The sequence below is a fragment of the Amblyomma americanum genome, chromosome 1, assembly GCF_052857255.1.
Source record: "Amblyomma americanum isolate KBUSLIRL-KWMA chromosome 1, ASM5285725v1, whole genome shotgun sequence".
Lineage (NCBI taxonomy): Eukaryota > Metazoa > Arthropoda > Arachnida > Ixodida > Ixodidae > Amblyomma > Amblyomma americanum.
Window position 1 is genome coordinate 393192459 of NC_135497.1, and position 25356 is coordinate 393217814.

The following is a 25356-nucleotide window of genomic DNA, read 5'->3' on the forward strand; positions in this document are numbered from 1 at the left end:
CCGCGGTGGCTCAGTGGTAAGGGCGCTCGGCTACTGATCCGGAGTTCGCGGGTTCGAACCCGACCGCGACGGTCGCGTTTCGATGGAGGTGAAACGCATATATGCGCCCGTGTGCTGTGCGATGTCATTGCACGTTAAAGATCCCCAGGTGGCCGAAATTATTCCGGAGCCCTCCACTATAGCACCTATTCCTTCCTATCTTCTCTCAGCCTGTCCTTTACACCCTTCCCTGACGGCGCGGTTCAGGTGTCCGCCGATATGTGAGGCAGATACTGTGCAAACCAATTTTCAATTTCCTGTTGTTGACAGTCGCTACCGGTAAGTTTCTGCATACTAGACGAGCGCCATCAGTTTTTTCTTGCTCGAACTTTCCTGCAGGTTTGTTTTTTTGGGTACCAGGGTGGTAACGCAATCCTCAGGTCCATCTAGCCGTTTGTGTGAACCGCCTGTTTAATTCTTGTTAGTTTAACGCACTATACCGTCTCTCGTAAACAAGAAGCCTATATATATAGGTAGCGGCGCTACGCTATCAGGAAATTCAAGGGTGACGCAATCACGTAGTGACGAACCGTGAACGTTTACCGTATACACGCGAGTCATGTAGGCGCCTAGAAGTGCAAGTCACGCTTGTTCCAATTCATGTGCACGCGTAACAGCCATTACTACGCTATCCGAAAGTCCATAATGTTCCGGCCTGCACCCATTGGGAGCCTGCTGCAACAAAGCTCCGCCCTGCCGTCTGCCAAGTAGAGGCATGCAGTGGCGGTCTAGGCGCAGCGTTCGAGGTTAGCAGCGCGTGCTATTCGTTATTCATCTCGAGCCGGCTTCGATCTCGGCTCTCACCCAAGTTCGTCCTTAGCGAAAGAAAGGGGGCACCAAAGCCGGATCGCTCCGCGCTAAGGGGGTCGCTCTGCCGCCTCTGGTGCGCGGCTTCCTTCTCTCCTCCGCCTCGTGGTCGCGTCACACGCGGCGAGGGTGGGACACAGCGGAGCACCGTTATCTGCGCCAAGGTCGTGTTTACTCTCTTCGTGGGGCCTCTCGCCGGCGGAATCGGAAACGCCTCGGCCGCGTCCCCGGAGCCTGTTTTCTCTCGGCGAGTACCACCCGCTCGGCGCGCAGCACCGCTGCACTGCTGGCGTCTGGCGAGCGCGTCCTTGGCAGTGGCCGAGGCCGGGGAACGGCTCCCGCCCGGGGAACCCGCGGCACACCCGCCGGCGGTCGGACGGTCGAGCGTGTGTGGTCCGACGGTGGCGAGTAGAGGCGCTGCCAGAGAGAGTTTGGTTCCTGACCGCAGGAACTGACCTGCCTGTTAAGGTAACGGTGGCGCACGCTTGTATGACTAGGCGCGCAATAGAACTAGCCTTCAGCCTCCTTACATTAAGAGTATAAAGAGCCAAGCAACGCAGTCGTGGACTCTGGGATGTTCTATGCTGTCCTTTATGGAACCCTGCAGTTGTTTCTGAGTGCCCTCTCGGAACATGAGAAGCGCGCACTTGCCGCGTTCCTGCGCTTTCGTGTTCATTCATAGCGACGCATTAGGGATGCGGGGCACGATCGAGGTGGTGCTCGATATTTGCGCGTTACGCTATCGGGCCTCCAATCCCAGGTTTCGATACTGCGAGGCTCATGCTCGCTGACGAGGCGTGTTTTGGGGCCAGAGGTCGCGCGCTTTGGCCGACAATCCGCCTGTCGTTAACCCCTCGCGCACCCGCGTTCAAGATTCTTGCCTCACTGTGCCTGTTTACATTTTTGTGGCTGTCGTCGTTGCTGTGTTAAACTTGTTTTCGCGCTCACTCCCCAGCCATCCATGCGCACTGCGTTGCGAAAGTACTCTGTGCGGCCCACTCACACATATCCATACTTCCCTCTTCTCTTTGGAAGCCGGGCAGAATTCGCACGACGCGCGCTTTTGATTCCCTCCCCCAACACTAAATTTAGGACACCGCTCAGTGTTTTTCTGTGCGCCGCGCCCCACTCTCTCGTTCTTTCTCGTTGTGAAACTCGATCCGCGCGGGAAGAGAGCCCCACAGCCGGCGCCCGCTGCTTTGTTTACTGCGCGCTTCTCGCCTTGGCGGACGACGGAGAGCGCGCCAACGAGGGGGCGCTCGCGCACAATGCCACCCGCGGCGTGCGCCGAGGAAAAGTGAGGGGCGCGCTGCTGTTCGGCCGCCTTGTAGAAAGGCGCCGTGTATGGACTGAGGGGGTTCCCTTCCTGCGGACTGTCTTAACGCGGCCACCGACTGGCCTCGATTTCCTCGGCAGTGCCTGAATTCGGCGCGAACGCGGAGGGACTTCAAAGCAGACTCGGCGTTACGGTTGGCTCTCTTTTTTCGGTTCCCGCACTGCAAGCTCGTTACGGTGCTCGCGTAAGGTGTTGAACGTTCTCTACCGGGCGCGCTGATGTGAAATGGGGCTTTCAAGGTCAGATATTATTCGGGGGTTTAAAAACGGTACGCAGACGGTAAATACGAGCCCATAATTTTTGTTGTTGTTATTACTTTCCAGACGCACGCAAAATGCGTCGCATTTAAGGTTTGTGCCGGTTCCGTTTTAGATGTCGGCTTCGCTGCTGTAATGGGCTTCCGCGGAGCGCCTGCCGCTTTGCGTTCTTGCTGGAGCAGGATAATTCAGTCTGGTGGCCCATAGGTGCACAAGTGGTACGACTTCCCACTGCCTGTTATACTTAGTGGCACAGGCAGGGGCATATTGGTTTACATTCTTTTTCTGGCTGCCCCACCATACTTTTTGTCATCGTTGATTCTCGGCGTGAGATCATCAGGACAAGCTTTCGGTGATGTCATTCATTCCTGCATCAAAATCATTCTATTTTGATATGTCATAGAGTGCGTCAGTTAAAGCTTCGGTTACAGCGCTGCAGGTCCCCGGGCGAAACGCGTGTGGTAACGCACGGTGCCCTTCCAGCGGCTGCTATCTCTTGAATCTTGGACGGGCGTGTTTCTCTTTTCTTGAGGTACAGTCAAGTAATGCGAGGTTCGTTGTCAATTTTGCCCGCTCATCTTGCGCACCTGATTGACACGGCTAAATCGGCGGCATAGTGGTAGCAGGGTGAAATGACGCTGGAGAGAAACAACTTTAACTTGCACCCGTCAAAAATGACGCGGGAGAAAGCTACATACTAAACCCCCATTCATTCCCCTAACCGTCGAACGGAATCCCTTGGGACGCGGCGGCGGTCAGGGCGAGACCGATGACCTTGCGTTGTTCTTGTGCTTCGCAATTGAGCAATAAGGTCTCCCAGGATTGTACATTTCTATTCGGGTCGTTATTGCAAGGCCAGGTTCATACCTTGTGGACTAGATCTGCAATCCTACTGCAGTGCGTACATCTAGGAATAAAGGCTTCTGGATGCCATTTACTGTACAGTTGAAGGTTTGGAAACAGCCCGGTTTGCAATTTACTCCACATTATTTCCTCTTTCCTACTGAGCTGTTTATCTGCTGCTGGATAGGTCTTGCGACCGAGCTTATAACGGGAAATGATTTCATGGAATGTTGTGAGTTCGTCACCGGATGGGAGGCGTTCCTCGCGTGGAGGCGGCACGTCAGCGGCGATCGACCGGAAAGTGAGCCCTCGGGCGGTCGCGTGCGCCTTCTCGTTCCCCCACAGGCCCTGACGAGCCGGGTACCAGATCAGTGAGATTAGCTCTGATGGTCCTTCTCTCAGAATTTTGGCGGCTGCAGCAGAGATGGAGAAATTTTTTCTTCACTCTCGGCCTATTTCTGCGAAAAACAACTTGTAAGCTGTCCGGCAGCAACGAAACATTGAGCGAATGAGAAAAAAAAAGCGAATGAAAGAAGAAAACACATGGAAGCGCACTTGTGCCAGGAGTCGACAGTACAGTACAATGCATGGACGAACGCTGCTCAGGCCAACGACGTCCTGCATGCTCAGTCCGTGAAAGCCCCGTGCGTCTTTTTTTTTTCGGTGGATTTTTTTTTCATCCATTCATGCATGCCAACAGGTCCAGTTTTCTTCCGCAATATGCTGAGTGTGGTGCGCAGTTCGTACGCGGCTGCGACCAGAGCAGGCGGTGCTCTCCAGTGGCGACCGCCCACGGGGGCTTCAGACTTGCCGTAAAGGGCTATATTTTCGCACTTTATTTTCCGTCACATTGTAACTGCTCCAGTTGCGTTCCGCATGGAGCGGAAACACGCTGAATCTGCGGCGGGTACGAGCGGTGCCATGCAGGGAACACCATTCTCGTACAAAGTGCACTGACGCGCTACCTTGCGAGATTTCAGAGGCGTCCAGTGTAAGCAGCGAATGTTTCAGCGGCATATTTGCGAGCCTGCAGCACACGAGCCAGTGTCGAAGAGTTTCGAATACCCTTTCCGCCAGCGCGGTTGCATCATGGAACCGCGTTGATTTCATCTTCGCGCTACTGGTGCGCGTTCAGTGGAAGGGCTAGCCGTCATCGCGCTCTCCGTGGTGACGTTTGGTGAAAATTTATCGCAAATTCTTATCTTTAATGCGTTATGGGCGAGCTCGGAAGGAAGAGGTGCTTAGGCGGAAAGTGCTTGAAACTGTCGTGATAGATACTGCGCGTTGCGGGTAGAAACCCCAAGTGGCCCGAAGGAGCGCCTGCGTGGCGTCGTCCCGGGATCTATAGCTGGCCTAACGGTCAGCCCGACCCAGGAAGTTACGCAAAAGGCGTTTGGCTCGCCTCCACGGGTCGCACACGCACGCTGGCACACAGCTTCCCGGGAGCACCCCTGTCAGCTGCGTTTGCTGCCAGGAGATGTCGACGCCGATTGGCAGTCCAGCTAACGACGCCCATATGCGCCGTACGGATCCGGCCGCGCGCCTTTTCCTCCCGAGGCACGCACTGCGGGTCACTTTATTGCGCGCGAGTTCCGCCCCTTCTGCCTGAGCCCGGCTTGAAAGAAATTGGAACCACCTAGCTTGGTCCGCAGTGTACTACACAAACGAACAAATGCACCAAACCCATTCAGTTATCCGAGAGAGCCAACGTTCAATCAGCCGTTTATGCGAGTGGGATGAGGCTATGAACGAGCCCGAGAATTCGATAAGTGAATCCCGACTTTTCTACCAAGTGTGCCGAAGTGCTAGTCCGTGCACTGGGGAGGCGTCATGGCCGAAAGCTGGGGGTGACCGAGCGATGCCGCTCGTATTGCGTATATATACGTTTAGAATTCACATTCGGGCTTCTTACTTCCTTCAACAAGGCCGCACACAAAGTTTTGCTCGCGCATAGCTGTTGCATGAGCACATCATAAAAAAAAAAACTGAAAAGTTGGCGTTCAGATAAGTGCAGGTGGGAGGTGTGCTCCGCATCACTAATTCCGGTCAGCTGCATGCACTCCACCGCATCGCGCAGGAAAAGTCACGGAAAGGCTTGCAGGGATGGCCTCTCGAGTTGCACGCTAATATATACATATACGCCGTCCAGTTTTGAGGGCTGTACAATATACCGCCGCCACGCTTGTCCGAGACGTGGATATTGTGGCGAACGAGATAAGACGCTGCAGCTGAAGCCACTCACCTGCCCGGTCCGATCTCTTTTTCCAGATCGGACGTTGCAGAGTTCGAGCTTTCATACATCCTCATTCCAGCTGCTTGGGGGAAGCATGGGCGGTAGGAATCGATGCTGTGAATAACACCCATCTGACATGCCAGCACGTCATGCTTGGCGGGAGAGTATAGCACCGCAAGCTTCTGCACATGCGCAAAAACTTTGGCTATTTTGTTCTCTTTCAAGCACCGCGTTTGGCTCGGAGGATTGGGACTGGTTCAAGCTATAGAAGGAAGTGCTTCACTAGCGCGGGAAGCTAAGGCAATAAGCCGACAGTGAAAGACGTGCTTCATCGATACGGGGCTTCCTAAAAATGCCTCCGGAATGTGCAGGAACCAATGAACGCCCACCGAATGTTGCGCATGCAGGGAAAGCTGGGACCACTGCACCATAAATCGCAAATGTCTAAAATGAATTAAACTGCGAGGATATCTCCGCAATTCACCACCACCAGAGACGGGCTTGAGAGTACAGCGTGAGCCACTAGTTACTCGGCGGTTCCCATGGTGTTCCTCCAGACGGGGAATTTTCCCTTTTTCAGAGAATTTGAGGAGTGAAGTTTGGCGAAAAGGAACTCTTTACCCAGTTTCAGGGAACTTGGAGGGCCCCGAAACTTTCTCGCTTTTTCCAAACTGACAGAGTTTTCAAGCTGCTGGAGGGAAAAAGGGCTTGAAGTAGGGATCTATAGGTATAATTTAGGGAATTACGGCACGGAGCATTACTGGGCGTGGTTCGAAGAGGTGGTGACGGGCAGCTGTTGCACTGTTTCGCCCTGCATTAATTAAGCCTCGCCTCCGACAATATAGCGCCTTCCTTTTGTAGTCATCCGCGCTCATTAGTGTATAGCTACGCAAATTGAATCGCGAATCTTCAGCCTGCCACGAATGCAGACGCAACAACCTCTGTGCTCCGCCTTTGTGTTGTCGCGTCATGTAATAGGGAGGACACGTTACGCGCACCGTAATCACAAAACAGAACACACGTTTAAGTGAACTTTGGTAAACCCTCACGTTAGAGCAGCGGGAAGCGCTGTTGTTGCGGTCACTTGTCTTACGGGACGATGAAAAGCAAACAAGAATCGTGCTCGAGCGTGGGCGGGCAGAGCCGGAAATAGACCCCCGCTCCGGAATTCGTGCGAGAGCGCCGCGCATTTTCACAGCCGAGGAGGCGTCTGGTCACTCGAGCCACTCTGCCCGCGCTCGTGAGAAGCGCGGCTTTGTGCGCGCCCGCCGCCAATGCGCGGAGCCGTTCGAGGACCAAAAATGACTCGCTCTGTCCCCCCACCGACCGCGCGTCAGCGTAATTACGCTCGCGGCTTCGATAGCGCCGAGTTTGCGCAACTTGGCCGTCCGCGGCGCCGAGTGGGTGCCGCGTGCTGGAACAATACGCGTGCCTGTTTCCGGACAGTTCGTACGCAAGCGCTCTCCGCGCTGGAGGCAGAAAACGGCCCCTAGAGGGCGTTGCTTGAGAGAAGGCCTCTCCCACCTCTTCTGTCCCCCTCTCAGACTCCGTGGCGTGCTAAACCGCTGTTCTCGCGGGACTGTGTAAAGAACGCGCTCGTATATACTCGCAGTGGCGGGTCGTAATCCACCAGCTGGGATGAGTGAGCGGTCGCGAAGCGGAGAGGCGAAGGAGTGGGAGGTTCGGATGTAAACTGGCGGCCTGGGAGTTTCCACGACGGAATCGCAATGGTTCCGCATTCTGACGCGCTTACTCTCCGGGCTTGAAGGGCAGTGCCGTATTTTAAGAAGAGAAAGTGGGCGGTGTCCTGCAGCTTTCGGCAGTCTAGCCGTGCAGGCTCCCGTTTCCTTTCCCCCACAGTATGCTTCTGATTGGACCACTCTATTTATTTATTTATTTATTCAGATAGGTAGAGAGATTCATTCGTTAATACATTTAGACGTTTTTATGAGGTCCGAAACTCGATTATTCCTTTGACCCCAGCCACCTGGGTAAAATGGCAGGAATTGAAGTTATACTGCGCTTTTTTTTTTTTTGCGTTAAACCTGCAACTTGGTTTTGGTATACTTTGTTCTGGAGGACTCCGATTTATTTCCGTACATCGAGTTTTTTTTTTTTTTTTAACGTGAGCAAGAATCTCAGTACGTGCCAGTTTTTGCACTTCGCCATGACATCGTCTCTGCATGTCCGCTGCGGACGGGAATTCCACTCCTGCGTTCGTCCTCATCGCAGAGCGCCGCAGATATATGCATCGCGGTGAAGAGAAAAGAACAAACTGGCATCGCACGCTGACGTATAGTTTACAGAAAAGAAAGTGCATTCCGGCTAAAGCGACATGTCTATGCCGAGCCTCCCGGCTTGCTTTGTCTTAAGGGATCGTTCTCTCGTGGTGGCGTGCGGTCCCTCTTCAGGTGATCCACGGTGTGTGAGTGTAGCGCAAAACGGGACAAGCGCCTGTGTTGTGTGCGTCTTAATTTGTCCCTTCTCCCTCTTCAAATTGTCCCGCGCTGCTGACGCTGCGTATGGGCGGAAGGGCTGCTGCTGGATGCCGTCCATTTAAAGGGACTATGCAATAAATTAATTGAGATTACGTAAAGCAGACGAGAGATAGGCATTCGATCACTCGTCACCCCAGTGCAATAATTTTTGAGCTAGCATCAACAACAGCGAAGATATAGACGATTAAATATTACGCTCCTCCTCTCCCCCTCAACTCGTACACGAGGAGCACCAGAAAAAAATAAAGAAAACAGCTCTGGGATTGGGCCCCGCCCATGAATACGTCATCCGCTGACGTTTATTTTCCAACTTCCGGTTGTCGCTCCTAGCCCCCCAGCAGCAGCGTCGGCAGCATCTCTCCGGTCTCTTCGCCTTCCTGGATTGCGGCGCGCGTCGGGTTTCTTTGCTTGTCATCTGTGGTAATTAGCAGTAATGGACCCGGACCTCGAGGTGCGACTCCTCGCTTTTACGGCCGCGATGGGCATAGAGCCCTATGCGTGCCCGCGAAGTGCCGTGCGAGTGGCTCCGGAACTCCCGACAGAAGGAGGCGGCAGAGGAAAATTGAAACCATATGCGCGAAGGCAATGCCCTGGCTCGCGCTTGCCCGAGAGGGTCGCGCGGCGGCACGAGCAGACGATTTTCACGGCTACCGGAAGTGTGCCCGTGACGTCGTGGCTGCCGTGGCTCCAGCGAATGAGAGCGTGTGGTGGCCTGGCGACGTCATTGGTAGTGTGACGTCTTTGTTCCCCGATTTTAGTTCCAAAATCGGTCACTACGAGCCCACCAATCGGCCCGCGAATTTTGAAAAACACGGTTTTTAAAAGTTCATAATAAATTGCCGGGTCAGTTCTGAAGACTCATACTTGGCGTGAATGCTTCTTAGGATAATTTCTAAGCATTGAAAACATTTAAAAGTGACTTTTTATTTGTTGCATAGTCCCTTTAAGGAAGTCGCCCGGCCGCGCGAGCAGTACAGGCAAACGCTCGTGTTTCAGCAGACCAGCCGTCGTCACCCCGTCGCAAGAGGGGGGGGGGGGGGGGGGTAGCGTGCGTGTGACTGACGAAACCAAGCGGCGTGCTGCAGTTTAAACAACTCCCGGCTGAGGGCTTCAGTATACAACTGGCCATAGGCCCCCGGCCGCGTCGTCAGCGGATCGGAGACGGCTCGACTGGAGCGCCAGCGGCTTGGGTTTGAAGCGGCGCAGAACCTGTTCGTAGACGGTGGCGGCCGGTTCATCGGCGCTTTCCCTTTCTCTGGACACACCGACCCGGCGGGCTGCCTGTCTTTTAGCGAGTTGCTTCCTCCCTTACGCCCCCCTTCTGTTTGCGCGTCGCTCAATTGTCTTGCGTCGAAAGCGCGAGTAGGGGCCATGGAAAAAATAATAAGATAGCCATGCGCGGCATCTCCTCGCGGCCCGAGCTCGTGCTGATCACCCCCCCCCCCCCGCCCCCTCTTCCCAGTTCAACAGCCCTTGAGCGAGATTAATGGCATGTAGCGAGCGCGGGCCGGTAATATTTAGCTTTGCTCATCCGCTTGTTCATGAACCGGCGGCTAAACGGCAATACTGCGAGTAGCTGGAGTGTTGACCTTCAGAATAAAAAAAAAATAAAAGAATGCGAGAGAGGAAAAGCGCCCACATCCTGTGTGTGCTCAGTAGTTAGAGCAGAAAAGAAATCAAGAACAACGTTCCTTCTTACACACTGGCCGCTAGAGACATTTAAGTAAAGAAAAGGGCATAAGCGCAGCCATGAACCATGCATTGCAAGTGACGCCAGTTCGCCAATCCAGCGTTTGCAAAACTGTTACAATACGGGCTACTTATTGTGCCGCCAAATGACATTCGATGGAGTAAATGAACTTTTACCAGTCAGATTCCTGAGAACATGGCGGATGTCAATTGCCAGACAACGTTTTGGGCATACCGATCACCACCAGCTGTGACGAGACAAGAATATTTCTCTGTGTGTGTACCGCTTGAGTCGTTTCTCGCAGGAACTGGGCTTCGGGTAGTTTCTGGCTGGTCGCCCTTGTTAGTATGGAGACAAGATCATCGCGCTGACTCTCTGCAGGCTGGCCTTGCTGTAGGCTTACATAAACGATCCACTCTAAGATTACATGAACGTTGTCTGCAGTAGTTCACTAGCGATTTTTAAAGTACATTTTATTCCTCCTTTTCGAGTCGTATTATTTCGCTGCGCGTAAGAATACAACCAAGTTGCAATATGGCGACGTCCTTGAGTTCGTCTTAGGTACAGCCCTATTTTAATTCTGTGCCATGACACTGCCCCTCTTACCGCGTTGGTCTCGCGGCGGCCGCATCTGAGCGGAAGTGATGTGCAGAAGCGCCCGCGGGATGAGATTTCGCTCACTGTTCTACCCGGCTCCCTGCTCCAACTTCCCGGAGAGGGCAGAGCGGCTCTACAGCCATGGGCCGGAGTTGGCAGTCAGCGCGCGTGCCTCAGCTTCGTCCTTGTGCGACGCTGTTTCTCGGCCACATATGTGTCACCAACTACAGTCCTATCGTCTACGTTTGCGAGATTTCACTTGGCCCGAGCCCTTCACTGCGGCGCGCCTCGCAGTGCAGATTTTAGATGTCGGATGTCTCTCTCTCACCTTGTTTTCTTTAAATGTGCGTGTGAGGTGTGGTTGGACTGCTAACGTTCATTACTTAGCAACGAAATCGTAGTAATTGACTGCATATTCCATTCGACATCGCGAGTAGTCACTTAGCGGCTACAGCCCGCGCGTATCTCAACAAACCCACTGCGCTATAGATCGGCGCCTATTTCTGTAGTGATATAGGGGCCTTCACCCATATACCACTGTGTTGGAGGACGAGGGTGGAAAGCCAGCCGCTAAGAGGGCTGTATTTCAGCCCGATCCCCGATAGAGAGTGAGGGACAGGTCGGCGAACCACAAAGAACCGTCGGCTGTCCAAAATAAACCCGCTGTTAGCGTTCACTGCGGCTTCTTCTCACTCGCCGTGCTCATTGCTGTCGGGCCGGCGAGGCGAGGCGGCGTTAGTCTAACGCACTGCTATGCATGTGGTCCCTCCCGTCGTGATATGAATAAAGAACGGCAAATAGCTTCTTTCTTTTTTTCCTTCTTTGCCAATTCGTAAACGTCGGAACATATGCGAAGCGGTGTTTGGCTTGCCATGCGTAGTAGAAATACGTTCTAGGAATACTTTAGTTTGAGCTAGTTGTTGTAACGAGACAAATGAGATTTGGCGCGAAGACACGAGGACGAATGGCTGGTGCCAACTACCAACTGAGTTTGTTTTTCGGAAAAAGCCACTAATAAACCAAACAGGAATGCACAAAAGCAATAACAAAAAAAAAGAGACTGAATGAGGGCAAGATACACTCGCCAAGTAACATGAGCAGAGATTAAAACGTGGGCAACGATCCATCCGCTCAAAAAAAAAAAATTCTTTCACTTTCAGATTAAGAAATTGTTTTTTTTTTGAACAGATCATTACCAACGTTTTAATCTCTGCTCATGTTACTTGGCGAATGCATCTTATCTTCATTCACCGTCTTTTTCTGCTGCTTTTGTGTATTCCTGTGCGGCGTATTAGTGGCTTTTTCTGAAAAACAAACTCAGTTCGTAGTTGGCACCAGTCCTGTCCCTGTGCGTTCGTCCATGCCTTCGCGCCAGTTCGCATTTGTGCAATTATGTCGCGTAGTAGAAAATTTTCTCTCTTGCCGAAACATATACAGGGTGTTTCACCTAAGGCTTCACACAATTTTTAAAAATAGTCTTTTTGAGTTAGAAGAGCGCTAGCTAAGACGTGCTAACTAGCAGGCTGGTTAACTAATAATGAATAGTTCATTGTTTTAACATTTACTGTTATGTTCCTTAATTATTACAATAAGTAATATTCATATCAGATTTTTTAATTTTGAAAACGCTGTTACCCTCGGCGCTGTGGCCCAACAAATTTTGGCTATTTGGACGAGTTATGTCTACTGGAGAGGTTGCTCTGCCTGCAAGCTTCTCGAAAGCGCATGTATTTTGGCGCGATGTAGCCAAACTTTGAATTTGCTTGCAGGAAGAGCCCGCGTGATAAGCGTAATACCTTTTGTTGGAAAATAATACATAAGGCTGTCAGAAAAAGCTTATCGTCAGGAAGTTCGGGGTGACTTACAAACTGTCAATTAATGGTCTATGCTTTATGGGGGTTTAACGTCCCAAAACGACTCACGCTATGAAGGACGCCGTAGTGAAGGGCTCCGGAAATTTCGGCCACCTGGGGTTCTTTAACCTGCACTGACATCGCACAGTACACGGGCCTCTGGACTTTCGCTTCCATCGAAATTCGACCGCCGCGGCCGGGATCGAACCCGCGTCTTTCGGGTCAGCAGCCGAGTGCCGTAACCACTCAGCCACCGCGGCGGCCCCAAACTGTCAAATAATGAAACACTGCTATCGCCAGAAACTGCGTGCATAGGTGTGACGCCGTGCAAGCCACAGCCGAAACCACATGGCGGGTGGTGGTTGCTATGCGGACAGTGGGAAATGTATGTACGAATAGGGCCCTGAAATTTAGGCGTTTGCCTAAAAGGGCCTATAAACACCTGTACGGGGAAATTTTCGCACTCGCCTGCATTTTTGCTGTTTTACAGCGAGCACGGTATTAGCTTAGCTTAAGCCAAGCGCAAGTTAGGGGGTACAACGGCATCCGCGTAACGCATTAGCGTCGCACGCGTCACCGCCGCTCGCGCGACGGCCGTCACAGTATACGCACCAGACTCGCACACACGCAAAGTCGCAACTGTGAGAGCTGGTCGCTACGCCGACTCTCTTGGCGGTGCCCTTGTTAGTCGCAACGCCAGTCACAGGAACGCCCTTGGAGGCAGACAACCACGCACACACGGGCTTTGTTTCCAGGATTCCTTGGGAAGCAGGGTTCTCGGTTCGCCTCGTGAGTCTCCTGAGCATGCGCCGAAAGCAAGTGTTAAAATCTGTTACGTGTGCATTAAACGTCAGTTGAAGTCTAGCGTGCTGTCTCGTCTGTTCCTTTTGCCTCTGTCATTGTGCTTTCCACGCTAGTTGCAATGTCGCAGTCACTAACGAATACACACCAACTAGCCCAACTGTCTTCCATGATCATACTTCCATGATAAACAGATTAACAGGACGTTCGCCTGCAAGCCCGTGGCCGCCTCCGCGGAGAATGGTCAGCGCTCGCAGCTTAATTCGTGAATGCGGTGCACTGACTTGAGCGGCCTTCCACGCTTGCTTCATTAGCGCTGTCATCATTTCGTCATGCATTGACATGCCGGAAGAAAAGGCATCGAGAGCAGTCCGTTGCAGGCAGCATGCTTTTTTTGTTTTTTTTTTAACTCATATAAGTGTTGTTTTCTGCTAGGCTTGCGAAACTTCCGTGTCAAATGAGCAATGACGCCACTTAGCTCAGCACGTCGCTGCATCAACAGGCACATTACGCACATGAAGCGCTAGATGGAGGGTGTGCAACAGCTCCTCCTGGCGGGGTCTTTCAACGCTGGGTCAGCAGCAAAGGAATCGTCATGGGACAGGGACTTGCGCCAAGCATTTTTGGCGGCGGATACACCGTTGTGGGAACTAACGAACAGTGACCTTCAGAGCTTTGTGGACAAGTACACTAAGGAGCATGTTGTAGGCGGATCAACGCTCAGAAAGAGATACGCGACAGAGTGCTAAGAGGACGCTCTCCCCGAGATCAGAAACCAAATTGGCGACAACTACATCACCGAAACCACTGACGATCGCGGACGGTGTGCCGCCAACTTCGTCGGAACAATGAACCTGCAGAGAAGGCAGACGCTCTGGAAGAGGTGAGCCATTCCACCATAGCCCGCTCTTTTTGCTTTTCGTGGCAAGGAAATATATTCAGTGTGAGAAAGTACTTTCGTCATCGATGGGGCGTCCTGCAATTGCAAGGCAGGAAAAGGACTGACGCTCTTTGATAACGAGATGGTTCGGCTGACCTGCATGCGTAGTGCATCGATGCTACGGTATTAGCTAGCCCCCCCGTTACTGATTGTTGTGCAATAAGATTGTGGTTTGTTTTAGCTGTCCTGAGGGTGGCCCTGGGAGTGTTTGCCCCGCGGGAAGGGCTGATTGTTTTGCACAGTGCCGCGCCATTTTAACGGAACTTATTAATGTTAAATAGGTATTGTGTACCTTTTTGTGACCACCCGATGTTTAGGTGATTAGCCTGTTACACTCGTTGTGGTCATGTACAGACGGGTTTTGATTGTGTAGATTTGATTTTGGAGTGTCAATAGACTTCCCTTTATGTAGTGCATCGTGTCGTCAAACAAATCGGGCTACTTTTTACCCGAGTAGATGCATTAATATGCGCAAATATTAATGTGCACAAAACATGTGTTCCTTAAATTCCCGCCAAGAATTATATTCTGCCATCTGCGCCACAGCGAGTGACATTCCTCTGCCGCAACAGGCTGTTTGGCCTGATAAGGAACAAGAATTATATTCTGCCATGTGCGCCACAGCGAGTGACATTCCTCTGCCGCAACAGGCTGTTTTGACCTGATAAGGAACAAGAATTATATTCTGCCATCTGCGCCACAGCGATTGACATTCCTCTGCCGCAACAGGCTGTTTTGACCTGATAAGGAACATGGATACACATAGCAATATACCATTCACGACACTTTAAAGTGGTCAAGCCCGCCTTTCAGGCAATAATCAAGATGTCTATTTTTGTTTGTGTCCAATAAATAAAGGGTATTATTCAGTACTCCTATTTTGGGTTTATAAGAGCCTATTTCGTGATTTTTACGGCCTACATGCCTGCCTATTTAGGATTCGTTAATGCCTAGATTTTCGCGGGCCCTATAGTTATGAACGTTGCTCCGAGCCTGGTTCGTTTCACATTCATTAAAACGTAACGTGAGAGCGAAATGACAAATTAACGTTTTTAAACGTTTCGAAAATAAAATGACATTGCTATGGCGGGACCCAGACGTACCAAATCACCGGCAGGGATGGCAGAAGGGCAGTTCTCGTAAAACATGTCGGCGGGACAGAGAGCGAGAACCGCACCAGAACGGCGCCTCTGTAACAACCACATCATCGTCTTTCCATGCGCCTCTCTGTTCCGATGGCGCTGTCTCCGTATTCCAGACCGCGTTCAGAGAAAGGGCAGCGTTCTCTCCCTTTCGACGATCGCCCTGCAACCGCGGCTGTGCGGTGGGTCTAAACTGGCCTTGGCACCCTACTCTCTCCCGCGGTCTGTGCGTGCGTCTGAGGCCGGCGCGCACCAGCACCATGCTTCGGAGGCCGCCTTCGCGAACGGCCGCGCCCCCTGGTGGCCCGGGAGCCCCTGACACCGACTGGGACCGGGGCCTCGCTCTTCGCCTTGGCCGCAAAGGCGCGTGGTCGGGTGTGCGCGGGCGCGTCGCTCTCCTGTCTGTGCGTGCGTGCACGGGCCCACGCATCCGTCCCACGGAGAACTTCCCGTCGCCCCTTTGGCGAAAGCGCTGTTGGCCCTGGAACGGGCGTGCTGTGGGCTGCTGCTGAGCTTGCTGCGCAAGGAACTCTTCGCCGCGCCGGTGGCTGATCGTCGAGAAGACCTCTGGAACGAGCCCCTCTGCTTGCGGTCATCTGCATATCTCCTGCCGCTTCCCAGTAGCGCGGCGCCACGTTCTTCGACCGGGACTGTCTGTGTCGGACAAGGACGTTTCGGACCCGCTCCTCCTCGTCTGTGGACAGTCAACCAACCCGCTAGTCACTGTGCGCGCACTGTTGCCGAGTGTTGGTGGCCTTGTGGCACCGGACGGATTTTGTCACCCCTGTCCTCACACACGGTTCTTTGGCCAGAAAACGGTTGCGCGATCTATTCTGTCACCGGGAAGGTGCTTCGACACGTTGGCATCCGCCTGGCCCGCACCCGTCCTCGACCTCTCGTCGACACACATACGCGTCGTTCAGGATCCTTGACCTGGAGACCCTTTGGCACAGCTTGCGCTTGTGTGTTCCTGCAAAGGAGATCCCGAATTCTTGCGCAGATACAGTTCTCTCTGCGGTGCGTGGTGTTCCCGGTGTCTTGACACTTTGCGCGTCCAGGGAGTGGTTCTGTGCACGGCGGCATCGACATGATCGTGGTCACGCACTTCGGCAAGCCGCTGACGCGAAAGAAAGGTGAGTGTCGAGCCTGTGTAGCAGGGGATGGAAGACATCGAAGAAGGGGGACGGTGGGGATCAGACCACTCCCACCCTCCCCTTAGGTGTGGCCGGAAGGTCCACCGCGGTGGCGAAACGAAACTGCCAACCAGGAGAGGGGTGACTTGTGCTTGAAACTCGAGGCACGCTATAGAGGTCACCGTGACATGCAGCAGCCCACACTCCGCGCCGGTGAGCACTCCAGAGGTGTAAAATCGGGACAACATAGCACCTATACATATTCCATTTATTGTCACCTCTGCGACTCTGTCCCATCTTTTTGTCGCGTTTTTTGTCCATATTCGGTTTGCGGAGGGCGCTATATTACTTATTTAGTTTTATTGCCCACCCTTACGAATGTTGGTTCATGCTCATTATAGATAATCACCAGATGCGACTCTCATATCGACGCTGCTGAACAGGGAGATGTGTTCACAGATTGTTGCGCCACCTGTTTTGAACGCTGTGCGGCGACGTGACTAGCTTTTGCACTGTTCATCGTTCAGCCGACACACACTGTACTGCGCATCGAAAGGCGACAAATAGTTTTTTTTTCCTCTTTCGTCGTACACTGAGCAGGCATTTATATGTAAAGCTCAGCCCTTACTATGACGTGGTGCATCCTGCACCACGAGATAGCTCAACGTGTGCGTAGAACGGCGCTGCTGCCACGTCCAGTGTGGTGCAATCTGCCCGTGGGCCCTGGTAAAAACTATTTGCGCGAAGCCATATGGAGGGCTGAGGAGTAGCGCGTCCAGCTATTGACGTAACGCAGAGACGACCGGGCGACAGGTGCGTTGAACGCTGTCCAAGGGCCGCTCGCGGCTGCATGCCAGCAGGCGCCCGGCCGGCGCGCCAACTCCGGCAAAGTTCCCTCACCTCAGCGCCGCGGTTCTTAACGCCCAGACGCGCGCAGTTTCTGCCCCATCCAGATTCCCGTCCATCGGCACTCTCGCGGAGAGGCATGTATACGAATGCGCTAAGGGACGCGTGTAATTTGCACTCTGCGTTTCACATCGTACCCGCCGCGGTGGCTGAGTGGTTAGAGCGCTCGGCTACTGATCCGGAGTTCCCGGGTTCGAACCCGACCGAAAGATTCCCAGGTGGTCGAAATTATTCCGGAGTCCTCCAATACGGCACCTCTTTCTTCCTGTCTTCTCTCAGTCCCTCCTTTATCCCTTCCCTTACGGCGCGATTGAGGTGTCCAACGATATACGTGACAGATACTGCGCCATTTCCTTGCCCCAAACATCAATTTTCATTTTTTTTTCGTTGTGGGTTTTGGGTTTCTGCTTTGCATTCTGCTGCATGGAGAAGAGCGCGGTTAATCGCCGTGCTGCAAGGAGAAAGGGAGCCCAGAAGAAAGGTGTTGCAGCTGCCGCCGAATGCGTCGAAGATGGCCGCATGTGGCTGTGGCGTAAACACGGCGTCACTTTATCGCCTTTTCTTTTTGCTCCCTTTTCGCCTGTAGCCTTGAATACTGTGAGCTGTCGTCCGTGCCGATCGCTTCTTCCACTGGCCCGGAGGCTGTAGGCGCGTGGATACGGCACGTATACACACGTGGGTGGCTCAAGGACCGCGGCGCTTTCCTAGGCCGGTTTCACAAGACGTGCGCAAACGTTGGGGACAATTAAGCAGCCTACTACACACCCCCCATTTGTGCGACACGACTGACGCCGTGGGCGGCGCGCGTGGTTTGAGAGAAAAAAAGTAAACAAAACATTAGTAACATAAATTACATGCATATGCAACCTGATCGACGAAGTCGTTATCTTATAATAGCATTTGGCGATGGAGGTCTTCCGGTAAAGAACGGTCGGGAAAATGCGCCGCAAGAAAGCTGTTTAAGCTGTTTAAGGGCGGCGCGGGAGTCGGTGTAAATATGAACTGTATTGAATGTTGGAACGAGAGAAAGGGAAGCAATGGCATTATAAATGGCTTGAAGTTCCAATGCCAGGGGAGTGCACGTATCCGCAGTATACGTCGCGCGAGAGTTGAGATGCGGATGAGATGGACTGTACACAGCAGTAACACCCCTCTCTGCAGAATGTGATGCATCCGTGTATAATATGCACCCTTCGGGCAGATACGCCGCTGATACCGACGGGGAAACAGTGGGGCGATTGTCAGTGAGCTGGCAATAGGACCACGGTGGAAGTGTCTTTAAACGATGAAGTGACTACAGCGTTATACGCCACGTTGAAACTGAAACCGGCGTTCCGCAGCGGCATTTGGCGTGCGACTTTCGATGGCTGTTTCTCGGCTCTCAGCCAGCGGGCTGACCGACCGCTTTGAGACGCCGCTGTATTACTACACAGACGTGAAAGACGATACTGTAAGCGTAGGGAGCCTCTCACTAACATTCATAGATACGTAGATTACTATGTATGCAAATATACTTGTATTTTTCACTTGAGTCGCCCAGCGCTGATACTAACCGGACGAACGCGGCGTATACCTAAACGCAAAGTAGCGTTCAGCAGACTAAAATACAGTCGTGCAAGCAATTTCATCTTCGTCTAAGGTAAGATCACCACTGTCTTTGAGGCATGGGTGCACCGCCACAACACTAACGTCATCCTCGCGGACAAAGTTCACGGACTTGCGAGGCTGTGCTGCAACCGCTGGTGGCATTTACCATCGTAGAATGGCGTTGTGCATTTGAAATGCGTGCCTTCTTTTTTCGTCTGCTAGCCTTCACCTCCAAAGAAAGCGCTGTAGAAAGTGTAGTTTTCGTTCTACACTGCGCGTATAAAAAAAAAATGCGTCCATGTAGGTGGCCGGAGCTACACTTTTGCTATACTGCCAAAAAAGAAAAAAGAAACCATGCTACACTGGCTACACTAGTGTAGCCAGTGTACACCAGTGTAGCCAGTGTAGTTAAAAAAATGGCCCAATTATTGTCCCTGGGGCATTGTTTGCGCTTAAGTTTTGTACATGCTTTCCTACGAGTTTGTGTGCGTATTGGTAGGGAGGCGTATGACTCCACGCGGAACGCTGTACGACGAAAGGTTGCATCACAATTTTTGATACAAAGGCGCCCGTGTGCTGTGCGATGTCAGTGCACGTTAAAGATCCCCAGGTGGTCGAAATTATTCCGGAGCCCTCCACTACGGACCTATTCGTTCCTATCTTCTTTCACTCCTCCCTTTATCCCTTCCCTTACGGCGCGGTTCAGGTGTCCAACGATATATGAGACAGATACTGCGCCATTTCCATTCCACCAAAAACCAATTATTATTAAATTTTGGGAAGGTCCATATGTCGTCGGTTCGAATCCCTGTCGCAAGCTAGCCTCCAACTTGACTAGCACATGTAAGCTGTATGCAACGAGAAATCGTATGACACATACGGAACGCTATACAACAAACGGTTGCGCCACAATTTCGGTGCGAACATAGAGAAAACTGGCGCCACATGAGAATCGGCCGGCGGCTAGTATATTAGTAGACTTGTCATACTGCATCAGAAGCGGACGCTTCCCAAAGTGCTGCAACTTGACGACATTGTATAGAACGCGTGCAAGTGCACTGCCACGGCGGAAAACTAGTGACAGTATGCAGTTTTTCCTACGTGCGAAAGTTAATTTGCTGAAGAGCATGAAGCTCCTTTCCTCATACCACGTAACATTGTTAGACTAAATTTCTTGCTGGCTTTTCCTTTACTGACCTTCGTCATTTCCCTCTCGGCGCGGTCCATGTGTCGAGTAACTCAAGTGAGACGGCTAGCCAGTGCACCTCGCCCTTCCTGGTAACGTCTTCCCCTTCCCCCGAAGCCGCCGCCGAGAGTCAAGACCTTTCGGCCGTCGTCTAGGCGGGTAGCCCTCTGGCTACCCTCTTTCTGTTGGATATTAAAAGTTTTCCTATCCTATCCTATCCCCCACATTCCAAGGCTGTTCCTCTCTTCTCTTACAGCGCGGTTGAGGTGTCCACAAAAAAGTAAGACAGTTCTGCACCTTTCATTTTAAAATGAAAATTGGTTTTTGGGGAAAGGAAATGGCGCAGCATCTGTCTCACATATCGGCGGACACCTGAGCCGCGCCGTAAGGGAAGGGATAAAGCAGGGAGTGAAAGAAGAAAGGAAGAAACAGGTGTCGTAGTGGAGAGCTCCGGATGTAATTTCGACCACCTGGGGATCTTAACGTGCACTGACATCGCACAGCACACGGGCGCCTTTGCGTTTCGCCTCCATCGAAACGCAGCCGCCGCGGCCGGGTTCGAACCCGGGTGCTCCGGACAAAATCAATTTTCATGATGTGGTATATACGGTATAACGTCTCGATGCTGCGCGTGGGGCATCAGTGACGCCGTGTTGTGGAGGGCCGAGTTCATGTTTATCACCCGGAATTAACGTGCCCTGACAGCGCACGGCATTTTTGGCATTTAGCCTTAGTCGAAATGCAGCCGCCGTGACCTGGGTTCGATTCCACAACTTTGATCTCAGGAGCCGAACGCGTAACCACTGAGCCATCTGCGAAAAATTACGCGTCTGACCCGCTGCTTTCTGCCCGAGGTGCGAAACTTCGGTAAGCTGAGTGCCACACGATGCACAAAGCCCTGAATTAATTATAAATATGCTGTCTTCGTTTACGGCCTAAACATAGGTGGCGAGATGACATTAGGGGTGGACGACAGGGATTCGAGAGTCCATAAGGAAGAACTAAGGAGACGAAGAAGCCGAGCCGCCACACTGCTGGCGCCCTCTACGCTGCCCGGCGAAACGTTGCTGGTCGGGGGTCCAACAGAACCGTTACTTTGATTCAAACCACACACAGTGCTGAGAAAAAGGTGGCTCTTTGAAAGCGGCCGACTATCGCGGCACTCATTTCTTTGAAAATCCTCAAGTAACCCTTGGTAGTTTGGGCAGAGCTGCGAGCTTGCCACACCCAATAGATTTTGACCAGTCAGGTACAAACGCTAGGCGTCTTTGCAGGTGCGCGGCATATATATGCACCGCCGGCGCTCTACGGGTTCGGCAGCTGGTTCACTTTGCTCGCGACTCGACCGGACACACTCGTCATTAGACACCTTTAGCCATAGCCTCCTCTATTTTTTTTGCATGCCCGGTCAACCGCGGGGAACGCCGTTGTTAGGCGCCATAGAGTTTCTTACTATTAATAGTAAGAAACTCTATGTTAATAGTAATATGTTAATATGTTAATAGTAAGAAACTCTACGTTAGGCGCCGTTCGCGCTAGAACGCTTAGCTGCCGACGAGTGGCGCGCGAAGCCCTCGGGAATGCGGTTCTATGCTTCGGGAATGCGGTTCTATGCTTAAGGGCTGCAGTTCAGTCGCGATTAGAAGTAAATCAGAGAAGTATCGGAAGATTAGCACTAGGTGCCCACGGGAAAACCACAAACGAGGCAGTACAGGGGGATATGGGCTGGGCAACGTTCGAAGCACGGGAAGCTCCGAGTAAAGTACTATACGACGAACGCCTGAGGAAATTTGACGATAACAGGTGGGCAGATAAGGTATTTAAATACCTGTACAGAAAGAGCTTTGACACACAGTGGCGGAAATGAACTAGAAAGCTGGCCAGTAATTTTGCCAGAGACGAGGAAGGAGAAAGAAAGAGCATCAAACGAAAGGTTAAAAACGTCGAAGGTAAAAATTGGATAGATTCAAATGGGAAAGAAACATAGTGTAGAACTATATCGATGCTGAAAAAGGCAGATCAGGAAGGAAACGTTTTATGATAACTCAAGAGGCAGTGCCATCCTCTCTGAAGCTAGGTCAGGGTGTCTTAGAACGCGCAGCTACAGAAAAAAAAATTAACGAAGAAGATGACACGTGTGCTGTGTGTGGTAAATCTGAAGAAACAATAGAACACCTCATCCTAAAATGCGATGGTATCCATCCCGATGTCGATGCAGGCACAGTCACTCTTCCTGAGGCCTTAGGGTTTAGAGATAACAATAGTCATGTAAATAAATCTGCGGTGGAAATTAGCAAAAAGCGATTGGAGGATTGGTGGCACAAAAGCAGAGAGGTGACAAGTTTTAAAGTGTAGGAAGACGTTTTTTTAAAGGAAATGGCGAATTGTATTAACAACTTACAGCAGAGTAAACAAAAATAAAGGAAAAAAAACTGACCATAGTGGCAACAACCACTGCCCCGTTTCAAAGGGGACGTCCTACCTTCCATCCATCCATCGGAGCAGACGACGCGGCAGGAGTTGCACCCAGCGTAAAATGCGGCCACAATTCTGCTACTGCGTATACTCCTCTTCTTTTAGTAAGAGTGATATGCACGGTCGTTAAAGTGCTAAGTTGTTTTTGTTAAGCCATGTGCACATGTACTTTAATAAAAGCTGCTCATCAAGGAAATTATGAAAGCGGCGGCCGGGCATACAATACAGATCGAACGTTGCCGCAGTGCCGAGATGAATTCCTCAGTTTTCAGCTTTATCGACGGTAATTATTAGTGTGCTTCTTTGTACAAAACACGCATTCTCAGCACAAGTCGTATCTGATCCAATGTATAAGCAGAAACATTAAGGAAGCATTTTTGTGAGCGATGAGTGAATGGAAAAATCTTTACTGTCGTAGTTAGAATAAAACATACATGCGCAAAAAAAGTTTTCACAACTTTAACAGCTTTCTAGATAGCTTTGAGTGGCTTCACTATCTCGTTCCTGTCAGTCACTGATAACACATATAGTTCACAAAAACAGGCCGGAACAACTTTGTGAAGATGAGTTTCAGAAGCTGGCCGTGGTGATCACTGCAAGCAAGCTCATATTTCAATGCTCCATGTTCTGCAAGAGCATCAACTGCATTGTTGACTGCAGCTTGCAGGGGTTTTGCTAAAAATCTTCCTTTGTTGAGCAACCCCTCGACGTATAGATCTTCAGGGCGTAAAAGAGGCCTCCTCTGTCCTGATGACGGATCAAACTGTCACTGGGCGGAGATGAGGCTGGTCGAGTTAGAAGAGCAGTGCAGCTTCTGCAATCATTTTTTTTTTAACAACGCGAGCCAAATAACCTCCTAACATCGCAAGTTCTGCAGGGTCTGGCGCTGGCAGCAACGTTTTTTGTGTCCTGAGAATGTCTTCGGTGAGACTTTTCGCCTCCGGTGGAAAGTCGTCCGCGCGCTGGGTGACTGCAGGTTTGTGTGTATAATTGTTCCGGCGCCGAGCATGCTGGTTTCGTCGAAGTTGATTGTCTGTCTTGGGCAGGTTTCCCTTTGTGTTGTAGATGTTGTTCGGGTTCGTTTGAATGTGCCAGGATTCAAGGAAGCGTGTTTTGCGAACTTGTTCCAGCACTGAGTATCCTGGTTTCATCGAAGTTGATTGTGTGTCTTAGGAATGTTCAGTTACAGGACTGCGCTTTCTTGCATAGTTGCCGAATTCTTTCTTTTATATATTTTTGGTTTCGCCGATGTCGGTTGCGTCGCAGACGGCGCAAGGAATTTTGTAGATAATGCCTTGGGCTCTTTTTCTCCGTGGTCGATTATGGGAACACCTGGTAAGCAAGCGCAGCAGTGCTTGTAGAATGGGGCCCAACCTGGAGACCACCCTTTTCCCAGGATTCGGGCGATGGTTTCGCTGGCACTTAGGCATAAGGCAGAGTGACGTATTTTTTTGTGTGGTGACGTTGACTGTTATGAGTTGATTTCTCGGCAGTGAGCACAATGCATGTTCCCTCAGAGTCGGCCAGGGAGTGTTCCGCCATCGCGCTCCTTTCCCTGTTAATGAACAGGGCACAACACTGCGAGGCATATGAACAAGGCTGACTTCGAGAGAAGTATTGCAAAAATTTGAAAGAAGAAAACACACAAGAAAAAATTTGGTGTCGAGGCGCTGGGCGCTGCTGACTCACAATTAACTGGCATTTATTTTCCAGATGACATAAGAGAACGTTCCTCTTTGTTGTAGCCATGAATTGGTAATGGCTTAGGACGAGTTGGTCTTTTGCGAAGTAGGCAAAGCCCACGTTTATTCCGCGGCCGCCGAAGCCCCTGCAGCCGACCGCAACTCAACACCACCTAGACTTTTTAAAAAGTCTAGGTGGCTAGACTTTTTAAAAGTCTAGGTGGTGTTGCGCAACTACGCGCACGACCATCCGTCCAGGGCTGGCAGCGCCGCCCCGCGGAGAAACACGGCGGAGTCAGACGGCGCTTCAGCAGCCTTCGACCGGGCACGGAAGAAATAGAGGAGGCTTTGCTTTTGCATACCGTGTACCGCGTTACCGTTACCGGTACCGGTACCGGTACCGGAGTACAGGGAGCCCGCGCGCAGCCAATGCGCATGCGCAAATCGCCTTGACGGCTCCAGATAGCGCCGGGTGCCCGGCAGCTACGCGCGCACCTGCAGCATCGTGAGAAATCAGCGCGTGCTCAGCGGCGGTGGGTGGGCTCCCGGTACTCCGGCAGCGGTGGCGGTAACGCGGTACACGGTACGGTAAAGGTGGCTATTAGACGTTTTTAGCATACCGGAGACGTACTAGAGTAGACGTATACCGGTTTACCGGACGCCGGCTGCGCGCGCGCAGTGGCTCCCCCTCACCCCAACAATGCCACTGCGCGTGCGCAGGAGGGGTCCGGTAAACCGGTATACGTCACGTCTCCGGTATGCTAAAAACGTCTATTGTTCACAGCATGGGATCCACGGGAAGCCACCTCGAGAAGTTTGCTTCCCGAGGCGCTTGCAGTGGGAGATTACTCGGAACATTGTAATTTAAAGGCACCCCCCCCCCCCCACACACACACACACACGAGGAAGAGAACGGGACAGAGAGCCCCAGGCGGAAACTGCGCTCAACGGCGTGTAACAACAGGGGTAGCAACGACAGATGATGTCCGTCGAACAAAAAACTACCCCCCCCCCCCCCCCCCCCCCCCCGCATACACACACTCATGGGTAGAGTGGCTGAACAAAACAAGAGATAACTGGCAGAGGTTTTTTTCCTGCAGTGTAGTACGTACGTAATCCTGCTGATTACTCTTATGATTATGTCGCATATGAAAAAGACCCGCCGTGGTGGCTTAGTATCGATAGCGTTCGGCTGCTGAGCCCAAGATCGCTGATTGAATCCCGGCCTCGGCGGCCGCATTTCAGTGGAGGCGATATGTACAACGTACGCCCGTGTGCTCTGCGATGCCGGCGCATGTTAAGGCAAACCCAGATCACACATCACGACTCACCCCATACCAAAACGCATGGA

The 25356-nt window shown here is 51.9% G+C and overlaps 1 protein-coding gene across 3 annotated transcripts in view; it reads left to right on the top strand.

Moving 5' to 3' along the window:
- Nucleotides 1–25356, top strand: part of LOC144115717 (SH2 domain-containing protein 4A-like) — a 336736-nt gene that overhangs the window by 237303 nt on the left and 74077 nt on the right. Inside the window, exon 1 of one of the 3 annotated variants that reach the window (XM_077650194.1) lies at nucleotides 15383–16169. The exons of the other annotated variants lie outside the window; for them this stretch is intronic. Within the exon in view, the coding sequence (XP_077506320.1) occupies nucleotides 16124–16169 (46 nt within the window). The 5' untranslated portion in view covers nucleotides 15383–16123. Of the gene's footprint in view, nucleotides 1–15382; nucleotides 16170–25356 lie in introns of those variants that run through there. 3 annotated transcript variants of the gene reach the window in all.